Here is a 17,555-nt window from a genome sequence, read left to right as displayed (position 1 = left end):
CCCAAGTTCAGGCCAGCCTGGGCTAGCTAGAAGACCCTGTATCAAAAAGAGAAGAGGAAAGAAAAGAGGACAGGAGAAGGGGGGGGGGGGGGAACAGCATGGGAGAGCAAAGATAATCCTCCTCAGAGTGTTGAGTCTTAAACCTTCCCTCCTGTGGGTTCCCAAATCCATTCTGGAAAAGGACTGAAAGTCCCAGCCCCCCCCCCCAAGCGGTGCTGCTTACATCCCATGATTTCTATTCGTGCACATGCTGTACCTGAACAGTGATGTCATCACCTACTTTGACCAGCACCTGCCCCTAGACAAGAGCCACCACTAAGGAGCTTAGGGGACAGTGGCAAGAAATAACTGAGACCCATTCAGTGCTCAAAAAACTCTGTTATCTGACCGGGGAGATGGCTCAGAAGGTCAAGTCACTGGTACCCATGCACAAGGACCTGAGTTCAGCTCCCCAGAACCATGTAAATGCTGGATGTGGGAGCACATCTATAATCTCAGCACTCCTATGGGGAGAGGGGAGAGGATCAGAAGGCTCCCTGGAAGCTTATGGCTCAGCTAGCCTGGCACACAGAACAGTGGTGAGCAAGAAGAGACCCTATCTCAAATCAACTGAAAGGCAAGGACCAACACCTGAATGCTAAGGGAGATTTGACCATCCTATGACACTCAATAAAGTTAACTTTAAATCAGGGCGCAGAGCCGGCCACTAGCCGATGGGAATCAGCCATGGAGAAGCCAGAAATAGAGACAGGGAAGTCAGACAGGAAGGAGAAGGGAGGGGCTCTCTTCCACCTGGAACTCTGGAGAAGAGATTCTGGCTGGGAAGGTCAGCTGCTCGCTCCTCTGCTTCTTTGATCTGTAAGTTTTTTCACACCGACATCTGACTCTCCAGTTTTTATTGGAAACAGAATAATTCAGCAAAATACAACACCTGAGGTTCTCCAACACACACACACACACACACACACACACACACACACACCATGGCATAGGCACACTCACATACACATAAACACACATATATACAAAAAAAAAAAAAAAAATCTTCCAAGGGGCTGGAGAAATGGCCTAGTGCTTAGTAGTATTAACTGCTCTTGCAGAGAAGCAAGTTTGGTTCCCAGCATCCATGTGGTGGCTCACAACTGTAACTCCAGTTCAGTTTGGGGAGAGGGCCTCTCCTCACTCCATGAGCACTGCACGCATGTGGGACACAAACATGCAAACACTCATACACATAAAATAAGAATAAATGACTCTTTAAAGGTTAGTGAATAACTTGATTATCCTGACTTTAAATGGGGAACCGGAGACTCAGACACATAAAAAGCTCAGAGAAACAGGCTCCACAGGGAGTTCATCAGCTTTATCCCAGGGAAAACCTCCCCTTCCTAGTACAGACTCAACTCCTGTTCCTTCCTCCTTCCTGTGAGCACAGACTTCCCTCAGGGGAGGGAGGAGCATCTGTGATGAGACCTTGAGACCTTCAGGTAAGCAGGAGGTGGGAAGTGATCCTGGATAGACATCCATAGACACTGCCCCATGGCAATCACTGCCCCATGATGCTCACTGCCCCATGGCGCTCACTGCCCCATGATGCTCACTGCCCCAGGGCGCTCACTGCCCGATGGCGCTCACTGCCCCATGATGCTCACTGCCCCATGATGTTCACTGCCCGATGGCGCTCACTGCCCGATGGCGCTCACTGCCCCATGATGCTCACTGCCCCATGATGCTCACTGCCCGATGGCGCTCACTGCCCGATGGCGCTCACTGCCCCATGATGCTCACTGCCCCATGATGCTCACTGCCCCAGGGTGCTCACTGCCCCATGATGCTCACTGCCCCATGATGCTCACTGCCCCATGATGCTCTGCTCACTGCCCCATGGCGCTCACTGCCCGATGGCGCTCACTGCCCCATGGCAATCACTGCCCCATGATGCTCACTGCCCGATGATGCTCACTGCCCGATGGCGCTCACTGCCCCATGGCGCTCACTGCCCCATGGCAATCACTGCCCCATGATGCTCACTGCCCGATGATGCTCACTGCCCGATGGCGCTCACTGCTCCATGGCGCTCACTGCCCCATGGCGCTCACTGCCCCATGATGCTCACTGCCCCATGGCGCTCACTGCCCCATGATGCTCACTGCCCCATGATGCTCACTGCCCGATGGCGCTCACTGCCCGATGGCGCTCACTGCCCCAGGGCGCTCACTGCCCCATGGCGCTCACTGCACCATGATGCTCACTGCCCCATGGCGCTCACTGCCCCATGATGCTCACTGCCCCATGATGCTCACTGCCCCAGGGCGCTCACTGCCCCATGGCGCTCACTGCCCCAGGGTGCTCACTGCCCCATGATGCTCACTGCCCCATGATGCTCACTGCCCCATGATGCTCTGCTCACTGCCCCATGGCGCTCACTGCCCGATGGCGCTCACTGCCCGAAGATGCTCACTGCCCCATGGCGCTCACTGCCCCCTGGCGCTCACTGCCCGATGGCGCTCACTGCCCCATGATGCTCACTGCCCCAGGGTGCTCACTGCCCCATGATGCTCACTGCCCCATGATGCTCACTGCCCCATGATGCTCACTGCCCCAGGGTGCTCACTGCCCCATGATGCTCACTGCCCCATGGCGCTCACTGCCCCATGATGCTCACTGCCCCAGGGCGCTCACTGCCCCATGATGCTCACTGCCCCATGATGCTCTGCTCACTGCCCCATGGCGCTCACTGCCCCATGCTCCTGCAGGGAGGGAAGGGAGGAAGTAAGGCCGACTGGCCAGAGTGGGCCAGAGTTATGCATGAGGTCTGCTGTGAGCTCAGAAAGCGCTCTTCCTCCCTGGACATTACCTGGGCTACTACTAGGCTTGCTAAATTTCCTAAGGTCCTTCTCAGTTTCTCTGGATCAAATGCTTATAACATGCACACAGAAGCAGTGGACCCATGAGTCAAACACAGACAAGGTAACCCGTCGGCCCTCACAAGCACAAGCAGACGCTACCTGACCTCTCATGGCCAGTGCTCTCACCGTAGGGCATGGGGTGGCCTGCACATGACATGCACTTCTGCCAAATGCAATAGACTAAGATAGGATTTCAGCTCAGCTTCAAGAACAGGAGGATCCATGGGTATACCCAGTGGTGAATGAACTATTACGTACTAGGTAATGTCTGAACGCAGAGCTCACCATCTTGGTTGAAACTGAGGCTTACGTGTATGTGGAAGGCAGAGCAAAAGGAATCCTGGAAGCACCAGCTCCTACATCCAAAACAGCCTCAGGCAACTGAGTCGCTGAAGAGCAGCTCGCTTTTGTGTGTTTATGCCCCTGACAAAGTCTACAGCACTAAAGCAGCCACGCAAGCTTCCTTCCCTTCCATCCACTCAACCCTGACCCAGAGACGCCACCCCTGGAAGGGTTAGGGTTAGATGCAGGAGGGGGCAGGTGAAGAATATCCCACATTTTGCATTCACGACACTCAACCCTGAATGGTAAAATGGTCCATGTTCACAACTTAAATGGGCTGTGGGCAGCCACCTCCCTGCAGACACCCTCCCCCTCCCATTTCCCCCCTGTCGCACATGAAGAGCCTAATGTTCAAAGCCAAAAGCTATCCTCTAGGATACCTATTACCTAAGGTCCATTACCTATGGGTCAAAGTCACTGCCTGACAACTAAAACTGTTTCTGGCCAGGTACCGAGTATACTTCAAAGTAGTCATTTGAAAGTAAAATGCTATACATTCTGACCCTGAAGACACCTTTCAGTCGTGAGAGGCCACTCACCAAGGTGTCAAAACCACCTCTCTGCAAAACATGGTAAGACGTCAGTGTCAAGGCTGCAAACACTTGTAAACATCCCCATATAAAAGCCCCCCCATCTCCTCTTCTCACAACTTGCATGTGTATCGTGTTTGAAGCTGAGGGCTCAGGCTGCTGAGTCTTCCCAAAAGATTTTTTTTTTCCCCAACCCAAATTTGATCTGCCAAGACAGCTTTACCACCTTCAAGAACACCCACCTCCTAACGCGAGGCTTACCTTGTAATTGCTAGAGTTCACCCAAGAGGTAGCGAGTCCATCCACAAGCTTATCTAACATGGTCTGGTCATGTTCAAGGTCAGCAGACTTCTGCTTGTCTGAGAAATAGTCTATGAGTTCCTGGCCAACCTGCAGCCGTTTCCCCACATCCTTCTGCAGCACCAAGGCCAGACAGGACTCCATTCGAGGTTCCATGGTAGAATTCAAATCCAGATCCGGCCAAGGCTAGCGGGCAGTCAGGATGACTCCCTCCCGGTAGCTGTACCGGGAGGTGGCCTCTTTGTTCGCCGAAGTCTACTGAGAGCGTGTGTTTCAAAGATGCAATCCGGGGAATGGCAGCAATGCACCATGTGTGTCTGAAGAGCAGCTGGTAGGGTATTAAAAGTCCAATTTAAATAACTAGTAGGCGATCAAGGAGAGAGTGGCAGAGTGATGGTCTTCGGCTAAGTCTGACATACTTCATAATTCAGCAGTCCATTCTGAAAAGGAAGAAAGGACAACAGATCAGCCAGAGAGCAGAACACGCAACTGTTAGGAAACACTCATCAAAGACAAAGCACACATGCATATAAACACCCTTGATCACGTGTGGACTGGGAAGCATGAGCACTTGGCAAATGTATCAGAAAAGCATAATTACAATTATTATTTTTATTAGCAGAACGGCGAAGCCCAAAGGATGGAGCCAGCGAGCTATGTGTTCGGGAAGCTGGTACTTTCCACGGTTCCCCAGCTTGCAAAGCACAAGTTAGGACAGGAATCCTCTGCCTCCGGGGGCTTCAGTTTTGCTCCTCCCAAAACCCTGCCGCACTCCGAAGCCATGGTAGGTCCGGAGGCTCCTTGCCTTAGCGTCCTTCTCTCCATAAACTCGGTCCTGGGAAGGGACCCAAGCTTGGTCACGTTAACCAAAGTCAAAGGCAGCGAGCACCTACGCTGTCCTTGCTGCTCTGCAGTTTCACAGCGGATGGAGCCTCCTTTCCAAGCAAAGGAGAGAAAGGAGCAGAGGGAAGAAAAGGAGACGGATGGGCTGTTGACACAGTATTCCCAGTTGACATCAATTCCACTTGGGACGACTGCTTTGTTATGAAGAGAGTGCTCAAATATCATGCTCGGGCACTGTAAACGCACAGTGAGTTTGGACTTCTTGCAGGGCTGAGGCAGGAACACAGGCACTTGTGCGTACTAGGCAAGTGCTCTACCACTGAGCTGACCCACCTTCAGTCCCTCAAAATTGTTTCCGCCAAACAGACTTAAGAGCTAACTAGTTAACTGTAGCCGGCAGAGTAATATGCTTCCTATTCAGTTCTCTCCTACTAGTTAGTTCTACTAATTAGTTCCTTTCTTTCTAAACTAGGAAAACACACAGAAAGCCCAGCTTTTTTAAAGATGCAGCATCTGAGAGCTGGAAAATGACTCAGTGGGCAAGAGTGCTTGCTTCACAAGCATGCAGACATGAGTTCAGATCCCGGCACCCACATAACAAGCTGGTCTCGTACGCACCTGTGATCCCAGAAGGGCACAGGAGGACAGACCAAGCTTGTTAGCAGCCATCCCAGCCAAAACACATGAGCTCCAAGTCAGGGAGAGGCTCCATTTCAAAGGAGTAAGAAAGAAAGAGATTGAGGAAGACATCCATGGCCTCCTCCGGCTTCTGTGAGCAAATGCATACACAGGTGTGCACAGCACACACACACAAGTAATTTAAAATGAGGGCCAGGAAGATGGCTCCGTGGATAGAGACACCACAAAAACCTGGTGAGCTGAATTCAATCCCTGGAACCCATGCAAGGGGTGGAGAGAGAAAACTGGCTTGGCAAGGTTACCCTCTGACCTCCACAGGTGTGCCATGACATGCACAACCACCCTCATAATAGACTTTTTAAATATAAAAACAGAAGCATTCTACGTGGTCCCAAAGTCTGTGTCTCTTCCCACTACACTACCACCTCATTGAAAGTTGAAAGCACAAGTATCAAGCACTATTCATTGTTCAACGCCAGCTACAATAGTGGGCCATGGACTCAGGAGCGCCAGTCAACACACAAGCAAACACTCGGGAATCTCTTAGGGGCTAATATTCCCCCAGAAACATCACTAAGGACAGGGAAGCTGCCAGCCCTATCTGCTTTCTGGTATGCCAAAATGTAGGGCCACGGCCAGAACTAGCTACTCCAGCCATGCTGCCAAGAGGCACTGACATGCCCAGAAACTGCCAAGGAACCCCTTTCCATCCCTTTAAATGCAAAGGCAAAGCTGGGGAACCAGCAAGCTAGAACCTGAGACCACTGAGTTCATGGGCAAATACGGCACAACAGCACAGCTTCCCAGCCCACTCAGGGGACACAGAACGGCGCTTTTGGCCAAAATCCAGCTAGAGACCCTAGCAAAAGGTACCTGAGGCTGCCCTGTGTCCTACACATGTGCTGTGCCTGTACATGCACCCACAGGCACTCACATCCATGCACACACACACGCGCGCGCACACACACACACACACACACACACACACACTGTTTCAGAGGGGGCATGGAAAGGAGAAAAAGGAAGGGGGAGAGTTATGCAACTATAATTCAATTAAACATAAATTAAAACCAGGTATGTTTTTAGAAGGCAGGCATGCTATTATGTAGCCAACCCTAGAAGACCAGGAGTGGTAGAATTCACGCGAACGCAGTCAAAAGCAACCAGTCAGTGTCTCCTTCTGCAGCGTTTGTAGCAGTCAGAGCTTAGCATGCGCTGAGCAGGAGTCTGTGTTCTTGTTCTACATGCTCTCCCTTCTTCCTTCTCCCACACAAGCCCCCACGCTGCAGCCCACACTCACTCAGCGAACACTACACACTACACAGGCCCACGGGAAGACAGGCACTGTACTGTACTGTACTGACTACTGCACAGCATCTGTCTGACTCAAGGGCTCTTACTGCCTAGAACAAGGAAGAGGCAGGCAAGCAGCTGCAAGCAAGAAGACGACAAAACACTCGGGGCCCAGCAACACTTCAGCTCAGGGCCAAAGATGGGGCGTCCACTGTACCTCACCTCAATCAGGCTCAGCGCAACCATTGCAGCCCAGATTCCCTCGTCACCAACCAACACTCCAGTGAGCTGGCTCCCTCCTAGTCTCTTCTAGTTTCCGCTATGGCTTCAATGCCTCCTTTCTGTCTCCTCAGACCTTTAACCTTGAACCTTCCAACCTTCCAGTCACCTGCTGCAGGATGAATGAGCTGTGCCTTCTGTTGGCTTACTCTACCAGCAACCTGTAAAGGTCCCTCAAATCACCCATCTTCAGAAGGCCCTCAACACACGCCTTCCATCAGCGGCACAGTTGTCAAGGGACTGGAGAGCTAGCTCAGCAGCTAGGGTGTATGTACAATGTGCTTGCGGAGGACCCAAGTTCGATTCCCATCGCCACAAAAATGAAAACTTTTAAAAAGACTCACTTATCTTTCTATTTCTCAGAACTCTCTCAAAAATTAAAAGAGAAACACGTCTAGACAGCTACCATGATGAGAGATGAGCATTTGCAACACTCGCCTTTGCTTCTGTGTGTGCTACAGACTGTCCAGTACTTTAAGAAGAAAGGGGTTTCGGCTTTTAGAGATAGTTGAGCAGTAAAGAGCACTTGTTGCTCTTACGAGGACCAGGGTTCAGCTCCTAGGACCCACATGGCAGTTCACAACCATCTGTAAGTTCAGCTCCCGGGGATCCAACACCCTTTCCGGCTTTGCAAGGACACTGCATACATGTGGTGCAGACACACAGGCAGACAAAACCCTCATAAACAAACATGTTTTAAACGTATGAGAAAAGTATACTAATAAAAAATATAAACAATACAGATTATGGAATTATATTAAATCGTGCTATTGATAAAGTCTATTATTTCAGAAAGTATAGAAATATAAAATATTAAAGTATAGCCTAATTAATAAGATCAAGAATGCATTCTTTTCTACTGAATGGTTATCCTTCTACTTAATGTATTTTTTTTTTAACCTTTTATTTAGAGTGTGTGCACATACCACAGCATGTCTGTGGAAAGCAGGGGACAACTTACAGGAACTCTCTTTCTGTTCAAACAGATCAGCAGGCTTGGAGGCAGGTACGTGTATCCCCTAAAGCATCTTACTAGCCCCACACTTCCATACTTTTCATATTTTTTAAACAGAAAAGAAAAAATCCCAAATGAAACCCCATTTACTTAACCTTAGTTTTCCAAAATGAACCATCAACTGAAAACAAAAGCCTTTAAAAAAAAAAAAATAGGCTGATTTTTCTTCTTTTTAAAAACATTTAAATGTATACAAAGGGATTAGTGTCAACACCAGCACAGCAATTTGTTACAAAATGAAAGCACTTAACCCTGGAGAAGAGAGAGTAATAACAACTTAGGTTACAGCTTCCTAAAGCAGGGCCTCCATGGAGATGAGATCCTGGCAGAGGACCAGCTTGTTAGGGAAACAATTAGCATCACAGACAGGGTGCGGCTCACACACCGGTTCCTCTGGAGAACCGGAATCACCCACTCTACCACTACTGGACTTCAGTTGCCTCTCACACACAGAGCCACATCTACAGGTTCAGATCACCAAACCTCAGCAACATCTACATAGGGCTTTCTGGTAACAGGATAACCAGATATCACTAACTCTCCCTAGATTCGGCAGTGTGAATTATACCCCACCACCTCTTCCTCCAAGCCCTACTGTATGGTATTGCCTTGTACTGAATCATAATCATTCATTCATTCATTGGAGACAGGGGCACATGTATTCCAGGCTGGCCTCAAACTGGCTATTCAGCCACACGTGACCTTGAACTTCTAATCCTCCTGCATCTGTCTGTGAGGTTGTGGGGCTGTAGACACACACGTAATACCATCCGTTCATGCAGTGCTGGGGCTCAGCCCAGGGCTTTGTGTATGCTGACTAAGCGCTCTACCAACTGAGCCATGTCCCCAGCTAAAGCCTTAATTCTGGCAAATTTTTTTCTCTGACTTTTCTTCCTTTTTGGTTTTATGAGACATCACGGCATAGCCCAGGCTAGCCTCACACTCACAATCTTCACACCTTAGCTAGGACTACAAGAATGCTCCACTCTGCTTGGCTGTTTTGGACACTGAATATAAATGGAGACATAAGATATGTGGCCTCCACGAATGACCCTTTCACACAGCACACTGTCTCCGAGGTTTACCCACATTGTAGCATGTGTCTCTCGGTATGTTCTTCAGTCACAGCCTGGCTAAAGATCCTCTGTCATGCAGATATGTCATATATCCTTTCCGTATTTGGACGTTTTTCTACTTTGAGACCATGACAAACAACCCCATCAAGAATATTCCTGAAAGGGAGGGAGGGAGGGAGGGAGCGAGAGGAAACTGGGATCGACATGTAAAATTATAAATTAAATTTAAAAAATTAAATTAAAAAAAAGAGTATTCCTGAAAAAACTCACCCTTTTAACTAGTACCATTCTTGTGGGTACACAGTAGTATCTTTTTGAGACTTTAATTAGTATTTTCCAAAGACTATGGAGGTTGAGTACCAGCTATTTTTTCATGGACATGACTTGTTAAAGAATGTAGCAAGCGGGTCTGAAAGGTGGTTACCAGTTAAAAGTACCTGCTGTTCTACCAGAAGACCCAAGTATGGTGCCCAGCACACTTATAACACGGGCTCCAGGAGATCCCACAACCTCTTCTGGCCTCTACCATCATGGCATGTGTGTGCACACACACATCCATATACACACACACACACATATACACACCACATAATTAAAAAGTAAAATATTAAATAAAGGTTGGGGGGTTTGGGTGGTGGTTTGCACTAAGGATTAAGGCAGATCGTTTGGGCATCATTTCATTTCTGGAGAAACATTTCATCAAATTTTTCACTCATTTTCAATTGAGTTTTGTGTTTTGTAGTACTGGTTAGCCTGGAATGCATCTTGCTGCCTCTTCCTCCCAAATGTTGATAGTAAAGGCATGTGTCACCACACCTGGCCTTGGGTCACATATCGTTTAATTGATAAATTTTCAAAAATATTCAAGATAAAACTCTTTTATCACAAGAATTATGAATACTTTTTCTCAATCTATATTATGAATACTTTTTCTCAATCTATAAGGTCTCTTTCATTTATTTTTTTTGTTTTTGTTTTTGTTTTTGTTTTTTGAGAGAAGATTCTCTGTGGCTTTGGAGGCTTGTCCTGGCACTCGCTCTGTAGACCAGGCTGGCCTGGAAACTCACAGAGATCCACCTACTTCTGCCTCCCCAGTGCTGGGATTGAAGGTGTGCGCCACAACTGCCCAGCTTCTTTTCATTTTCTTGATGTCATGTGACAAAGTTTCTAAACTGTATGAAGACCGATTTACTTTGGTTGTTTCAATATAGTAAAAAGGAAAGGCAAACTGCTGTCTTATTCAAAGGCGTGAAGATTTATAGACAATTTTTTCTTCATAGAATTTTATAGGCTTAGATCTTGCATTTAGGCCTATAATCAATTTCAAGTTTATATATATGTATATGTATAACCTATCTATATACAGTAGGGACCCAAATCCATCCTTTTACACAAGGACACCTATTTGTCTCACCATTTCTTACTGAAAAGGCTATTCCTTTCCTCCACGGAATTGTCATTCTTTATAGCCATGTTAAAAAAAAAAAAAAAAAAAAATTGGGGGTGGGGGTTGGGGAGTTGGAGACATGTGGATCTCTATGAGTTTAAGGCAAGTTCCAGAACAGCCAGGGCTCCTACACAGAGAAACCCTGTCTCAAAAAACAAAAACAAAAAACACAATTGGCCATAAGTGTTAGCATTTATTTCTGGACTCTCCTTCTAATCCACTGACCTATATTTACCCTTCAGTCTACAGGAACTGGTTTCAATTATTGTAGCATTGTAGCTACGTCTTAACTACACTCTCTATCAAGACTCTTGAGCCCCTGCATTTCAATGCGAATTTTAAAATCTACTTGTTACTTGTGAACACAGGCATCTGAGATCCCAACAGGAGCGTGCTGGATCTGGAGAGCAACTTGGGAGTATTACCACCACAGCAAGGTCAAGCCTGCAATGCAGAGATGCCGGATCCTTCCTTCTCTAAATGGTATTGTAGAATTCCAAGGGGAAATGTCAACTTCTCTTGTTTACTCCTAGTTCTGTCTTTTCCTTGGTTTATTATTACGGGAGTTGCTTTCTCGGTTTTATTTCACGTTATCTTTGCCAGCCAAGAAGAGCTGACCTTTGACCTTGACCCTGAAGCTTGGCTTTATCTCCTTTATTAGTTCTAATACCGCAGAATGTATTATTTGGGATATTCTGTCTACACAGTCATGTCATCTGCAAAAACAGTTTCTACATACCCTCCTTGCCAATGTGCATGCCCTGTGCTCCTTCTCTCTTACATGAAGTGGATGTGGTCACAGTAAGCATCTCTATTTTATTCCATATTTTTGAAGGATAGCATTGAGTCCTCACTGAAGATGGTAGCTGTGGGTTCTCACAGATGGTCATCGCATCAAGGAAGTAGGCCTTTAATCCAAATATTTTGAGGTTATGGGTTTGGATGGGGGGGGGTTGTTTTGCTTTGTTTGTTGGCTCATTTTTTGAGACAGAGTTTCTCTGTCTAATAGCCCTGGCTGTCCTAGAACTCCCCTTGAAGACCAGGCTAGCCTTGAACTCACAGAGACCCATCTGTTTCTGTTAAAGATATGCACTACTACACCCGGCACATATTATTTTTTAGTCATGAGAACGTGCTAGACTTTGTCACAAATGTCTTCTTGCAGCTACTAAGATGAACTAATGAGTTTTGTTTCTTATTTTATTAATATAATGGTCTATATTCAGATATTAAACCAAGCTTGTATTTTGTGAGATATTCCACTTTGTCATGGTATCTAATTTTTCTAACGCATGACTGGAAAATTTATAGTGTCAGACTACAGAGAATAAATATCAGTGGGGTACCCAACCACCAAGAGGATGTCTATGTGCCTGCCCCCTCAAGTCTTAGAAGGTAGAATGACACTAGGAACCAGAGGATGGAGAAGACAAGAGTCAAAGTGTCTTCTGGACATGGCAAGTCCACTGCACTCATGAATTCACGGTTGCCAGGGTCACCTGCATAAGACCTGCACAGGATCAAGCACATTCCAACATGGAGAGGGAGAGGAGGGGAGTCCCCATGCCTCTACCCCTAACTGAGGAACCTCAGACAGAACCTTCTCAGGAAGGTTTTCTTTAAGAGTGTGGTCCTGGAAGAAGATAACTGCCAACCTCTATTACTACACCTGACAAAATAATTCTTCAGATATAAAGTCGAAGAAAAACCTTTCAAGATAAGCACAGACTAAAGGAATTCAAGACACTAGGTCAGCACTATCAAATATCCTTAGAGGAATCATACAACCAAAAGAGAACACAAGATAAACACAAGTATAAAAGCATGAGAAAGAGAAATGTCAAGAGAATAGTTGGCAAGTAAAGGAAAAGAGGAAAAAGCCAAATATGATTAATTCAGTAAAGTGATGACTCTCACAGGCAGAAAAGAAGGTGCATACTCAGAACCCCACAAGATACAACAGAAGGACACAGGCTGGCACATACCTTCCAAGAATGGCCCCAAAGAGAGAAGGTCTTCACTCTCCAAGACTTAAAAGCAGGAAAAGGGGCATAAATGCAACAGCTGGGAAGTCTGAGGCAGGAGGATCTTGAGCTGCAGGCCAGCCTGGACTTAACTACCAAGATCATGACTTAAACACGGAGAGCGACAGAGACCAGGGGCGATGAGGGGATAAAGAAAAGACCGAGACAAACACACAGAAAAGCTGGGTTTGGGTGTCTGGGCTGTCAGACAGAGAAACCGCACCACGGTCGGAGCTGATCTGTTTATTATATAGCATTGAACAGAGGTGGCATTATTACCATACATTATGTAGTGGGATCAAGGGCACAGGGTTAGCCAGTCTAGGTGGAGCAGTCTTCAGGCCTTAAACATCTAGTGGGGAGGAAGCGTGGTGGACTCTTTCTTTCTCTGCACACGCTATCAACACTCACACTTGGACCTTTAAGGAAGGCTCTGCCATCTCTGAGCCTAAGCTGTGCCCATCTCAGCATCACACATTCAGGCAGTACATCACACACGTGAAGTCCTCACCAACTTTGCTGATGAGATCTATTTTGCCATTTTATCTCTGTCTCTGTCTCTCTCTGTGTTTAAGTCATGATCTTGGTAGTTAAGTCAAGGATTTGGCAACAAGTAAACACACAAAATACCCAACACATTTCTATCTGAAAGAAAATCACCTCATCTGCAGAGACATGGAAAATAAAAGGATAGGAAATAATTTTGCAAGTAGATGAGATCAAAAAACAAGTTGCAGAACCTATACATATCCATCAAAACAGATTTCAAGCCACGTCATTCAGAGGCAACAATAACAGTACAGTATTAACATAGACAGGTAGAGCAATGGGACAGACTAAAGGACAGAAAAATAAACCGATGCAAAGACAGCCATCTGATTCTCAACAAAGATGCCAAATCATGTTAAAGAAAAACCAGTTACATATAACAACTAGGGCCTTAAAAAACAAACAAGGGTTGGAGAGATTGCCCAGTGGTTAAAGCACCTGTCATTCTTGCACAGCCTGGATTTGATTCCCATCATCCACATGGAGGCTCACAACCATCTGTAATTCCAGCTTCAGGGGATCTGATGCCTATTAGGAACTAGGCATGCATGTAGCCTATATGTAGTACATATAGTCATGAAAAAATACTCATATACCTTTTTTCAAAATCAGGACATCCACAGATGCCTGAAACTAGACATCTGTTCAAAAGCAAACAAACAAATGGATCAAAGACCTTAATGTAAGACCTAAATTGTTCAAACTATTAGAGGCAAGCACAGAGAAAAACACTTCAAGATATGTGGAGAAGCAAAGACGTCTTGCATAGGAGGGCTCTTAATGGCTCAGGAAATAAAAGCAAAATTTGACAAATGAACTACATCAAATTTTAAGGTTTACACGGCAAAGGAAACTATAGAGCAAAGTCTACAGTCTAAAGAATGGGAAAAGCTTAGCCACCCACATATCTGACAGAAGATCGACATCCAATGCCAGATGTGGTGGTGCACACCTCTAATCCCAGCACTTGGGAGGCAGAGGCAGGCAGATCTGAGGTTGAGGCCAGACTGGTCTACAGAGTGAGCTCCAGGAAGGTCAGGGCTACATAGTGAGACTCTATCTCACAAAACCAAAAAGGAGGAGGAGGAAGAGAAGATGATGATGATGAATATCCACAGAACTCAAAAACATTAAAAAGAATAAGCAGGGCCGTGGTGGCATAGGCCTTTAATCCCAGCACTCAGGAGGCAGAGGCAAGTAGATCTCTGTGAGTTCGAGACCAGCCTGGTCTAAAAATTGAGTTCTAGGAAGGCCAGGGCTGTTATACAGAGGAAACCCTGTCTAAAAAAAAAAAAAAAGAAAAAAAGAAATAAGCAGTCCAATCCAATCAATAAATGGACTATGAACAATAAATACAATGCTCATATCTTTAGCTATCAAGAAAATGCAAATCAAAACTACATTAAGAGTTTTATCTCACGCTGGTTAGCATCAACATTAAAAGCACTAAACACCAGTAAGGATGCATAATAAAATTAACATTTACATACCGTTGGTGGAAATATAAATTAATGCAGCCACTAGGAAAATCTGTGTGGAGGTGGAAACGAGATCCTGTGCCTCAATAAGTAAAGAGCAACGAAGAAAGCTACCTGAAATGCTATCACTTGCAGGGAAACAGATGGAAGCAGGGGTCAGCATGCTAGCCTACAGAAACCCATAGGGAAGTGGGAACGGTGGGGAAAGGCGGTCATAAGGGAATGCATGAGGGAGGGGTAGGTAAAAGAACAAAACAGGCCTATGTGGGGTGTCAGTGAGAAACCCTGAATCTGAATACACTACATTAGTTAAGGCACTGCTTTTAAAAGGTAGAAAGGGGGCTAGAGAGATGGTTCAGAGGTAAAGAACATTTACTGCTCTTCCAGAGACCCAGAGCTTGGATGCCAGTTCAATCCCCTGTGGCCTGTGACTCCAGCCTCGGGGACTCCAACATTCTCTTCTGGCTCCCACACACGTATGGAAGACACACACATACATGAACGAAAATAAAAATAAAATATTTTTATCAAAAGGTTAAAAAAAAAGGTGATAAGTACAGAAAAAAACTTACTTTTTGATTATTGAGAGTACTACTGTCAAGTTATTACTACTATTAGGATATTGGAGTTTATTCCTTTATATGTAGGTATGCACGTACGTATGTGTAGAACATGTCAGTCGTCTGTCCCCCTACCCTTCTCCCTCAACTCTCGTTGAAGCCCCTTCTTCCCAACAAGTCCCCCTCTACCTTTTATTAATTTATTTGTGTGTTTGGTGGGTTGGTTGGTTGGCTGGTTTTTCGAGACAGGGTTTCTCTGTGCAGCTCTGGCTGTCCTGGAACTCGCTCTCTAGACCAGGCTGGCCTGGACCTCAGAGATCACCTGCCTCTGTCTCCCGAGTGCTGGGAGTGGCCCCTCCTGCTTTTTTATCTTTTGTCAGTGTTTTGTTTTGTGTGGTTAGGTTTGGGGTTTGGGTTTGGCTTTTGGTTTGGCAGTCACAGTTGCTTGCACAAATAGAGGCGGGGGTTCTCGCTGCAGCTGAGCCCTCTTACAAGCAGCCGCAACTGATTTAGCCCTCTTACCAGCGGCTGCAAACTGAAGAAACGAGCTTCCTCTCCCCCACTAACTGGCAACAGCTCTTCTGGGAGGGCCTTACGAACCATATATTCCCTCTGAGCCCTGCTGCTGCCCAGATTATCTAATTTGGGACATGGTTTGGCTTGGGTTTTTTGCTTGGAGTAGTGCTGGGACTCAATAGACATTTATTCTTGAACAGGTGAATAGCAAGGTGTTCTCTAACTGTCGTAAAGCGCATGTAAGAATCCCCACCTCAGTCACTTGAAGTGCGTAATGCAGTGGGAAAAGTCCATTCACGGCGTTGTAAATAGCACCAGCAGCTTCTCTTTCAGCCGTGGGAGGGTGCAAAGTACAAACTTTAAACTGAACATATTTGCAAATTTCTCGAATCCCATTCTGTTGATATTTAATTTCACTTCTCTGTGGTCAGCGAACTCTTTGGATGGCATCCATCCTTTTAAATGTATTGAGGCTGGTTTTATGAGCTAACATATGGTCTATCCTATAGGAGGCTCATATGTCCTTGGCCTGCTGTTAACTTATTGGAATATTCTACACATATCTGTCCCTTTAATACTTTAAAGTCTGTATCCATCTAGACCAATTCAGGTAGGAAAATGTGGCAATTGTATAAATCTTAAAGTTTTCATCTTATTCCCTGTTCTTTATAATAATTCTATACAGAGGCGCGCGCGTGTGTGTGCGCACACGCACGTACTTATTTTATTAAGATCTTTGTATTATATGTGTACCCTCTAAAAATAAGATTTCCAGTTCCTAACACCACACGAATAGTTCATTTCTTGCAGCAAAATCTACTCAAAGTCCAAACAACATGGAGCATATATGCCATCCAGCTTGAGAGGTTTCCCCAGACGTATCTGAACTAACTTGGGTGAATGAGAGGAGAGCATTTAATATGTCACTTGATAGTGTAACAGCTGACACAGAGTCCCCAGGGAGGTGAGCCGCACCCAGCTGACAAAAAAGAGGGCCTATTAAGGTCTGAGTATCAATGTGAAGACAGAAGGTATAAGAAGGCTGGGGTATGAATACATGAGGGACTCTTCTCTGCTACCGAGTAAAGGAGTCAAAACTACAAGCCGGCAATGCAGCACAACGCCTCAGGCTGGTTTCCATCACAACAATTTAAAATAAGCAAGGCAACCAGACATGGTAGCATAGCACACTCTTTTAATCCTGGCACTCCAGAGGCAGAGGAAGCGTATGTCTCCAGGTCTAAGGCCAGCCTAGTATCCATAGCAAAACTGCAGGTCAACCAAAACTACATAGCAGGACCCTGCCTCCAAATTAGCTAATTAAGCATGGCAGGCTTGGGCTGTGGCATGTGTGAGGTAACTTCCCGTCTACAGCAGCAGCTGTTAGTTAAGAAACTAGATAAATGTCTTCCTGTCTATCCCCCCATTCCCAGGGAGAGAATCATTACCAAGCATAGTTACAAGAGACAGGCTCAGAGACTCAGCAGCAAGAGAACACCAGTGAGGCTGCAGAGATGTCTCAGTGGTCAGAGCGCGCACTGCTCTTGCAGAGGACCACGTTTAGTTCCCGCAACCACTTCAGGTATCTCAGGAGCATCTATAACCCCTGCTCCAGGGGGGTCAAACACCCTTGTCTGCCTCCACTGGGACCTGCACTAACAAGCATGCACACATGCTCGCACAGACACACTAGCATGCACACGCGCTCACACAGACACATACTCACAAGCTCACACAGACACACTAACATGCACA

General features: G+C 46.3%; 1 protein-coding gene across 23 annotated transcripts in view; it reads right to left on the bottom strand.

Moving 5' to 3' along the window:
* Positions 1–17,555, bottom strand: part of Clasp1 (cytoplasmic linker associated protein 1) — a 212,785-nt gene that overhangs the window by 176,577 nt on the left and 18,653 nt on the right. For all 23 annotated transcript variants that reach the window (XM_051204094.1, XM_051204103.1, XM_051204096.1 and 20 more), the window contains exon 2: positions 4,043–4,521. In XM_051204094.1, the coding sequence (XP_051060051.1) occupies positions 4,043–4,237 (195 nt within the window). In that variant the 5' untranslated portion in view covers positions 4,238–4,521. The remainder of the gene's footprint in view (positions 1–4,042; positions 4,522–17,555) is intronic.

Source organism: Phodopus roborovskii, unplaced genomic scaffold (genome assembly GCF_943737965.1).
Source record: "Phodopus roborovskii unplaced genomic scaffold, PHOROB, whole genome shotgun sequence".
In the NCBI taxonomy this organism is placed as follows: Eukaryota; Metazoa; Chordata; class Mammalia; order Rodentia; family Cricetidae; genus Phodopus; species Phodopus roborovskii.
The sequence above is the reverse complement of the archived record's forward strand: the minus strand, read 5'-3'. Positions and strand labels throughout refer to the sequence as shown.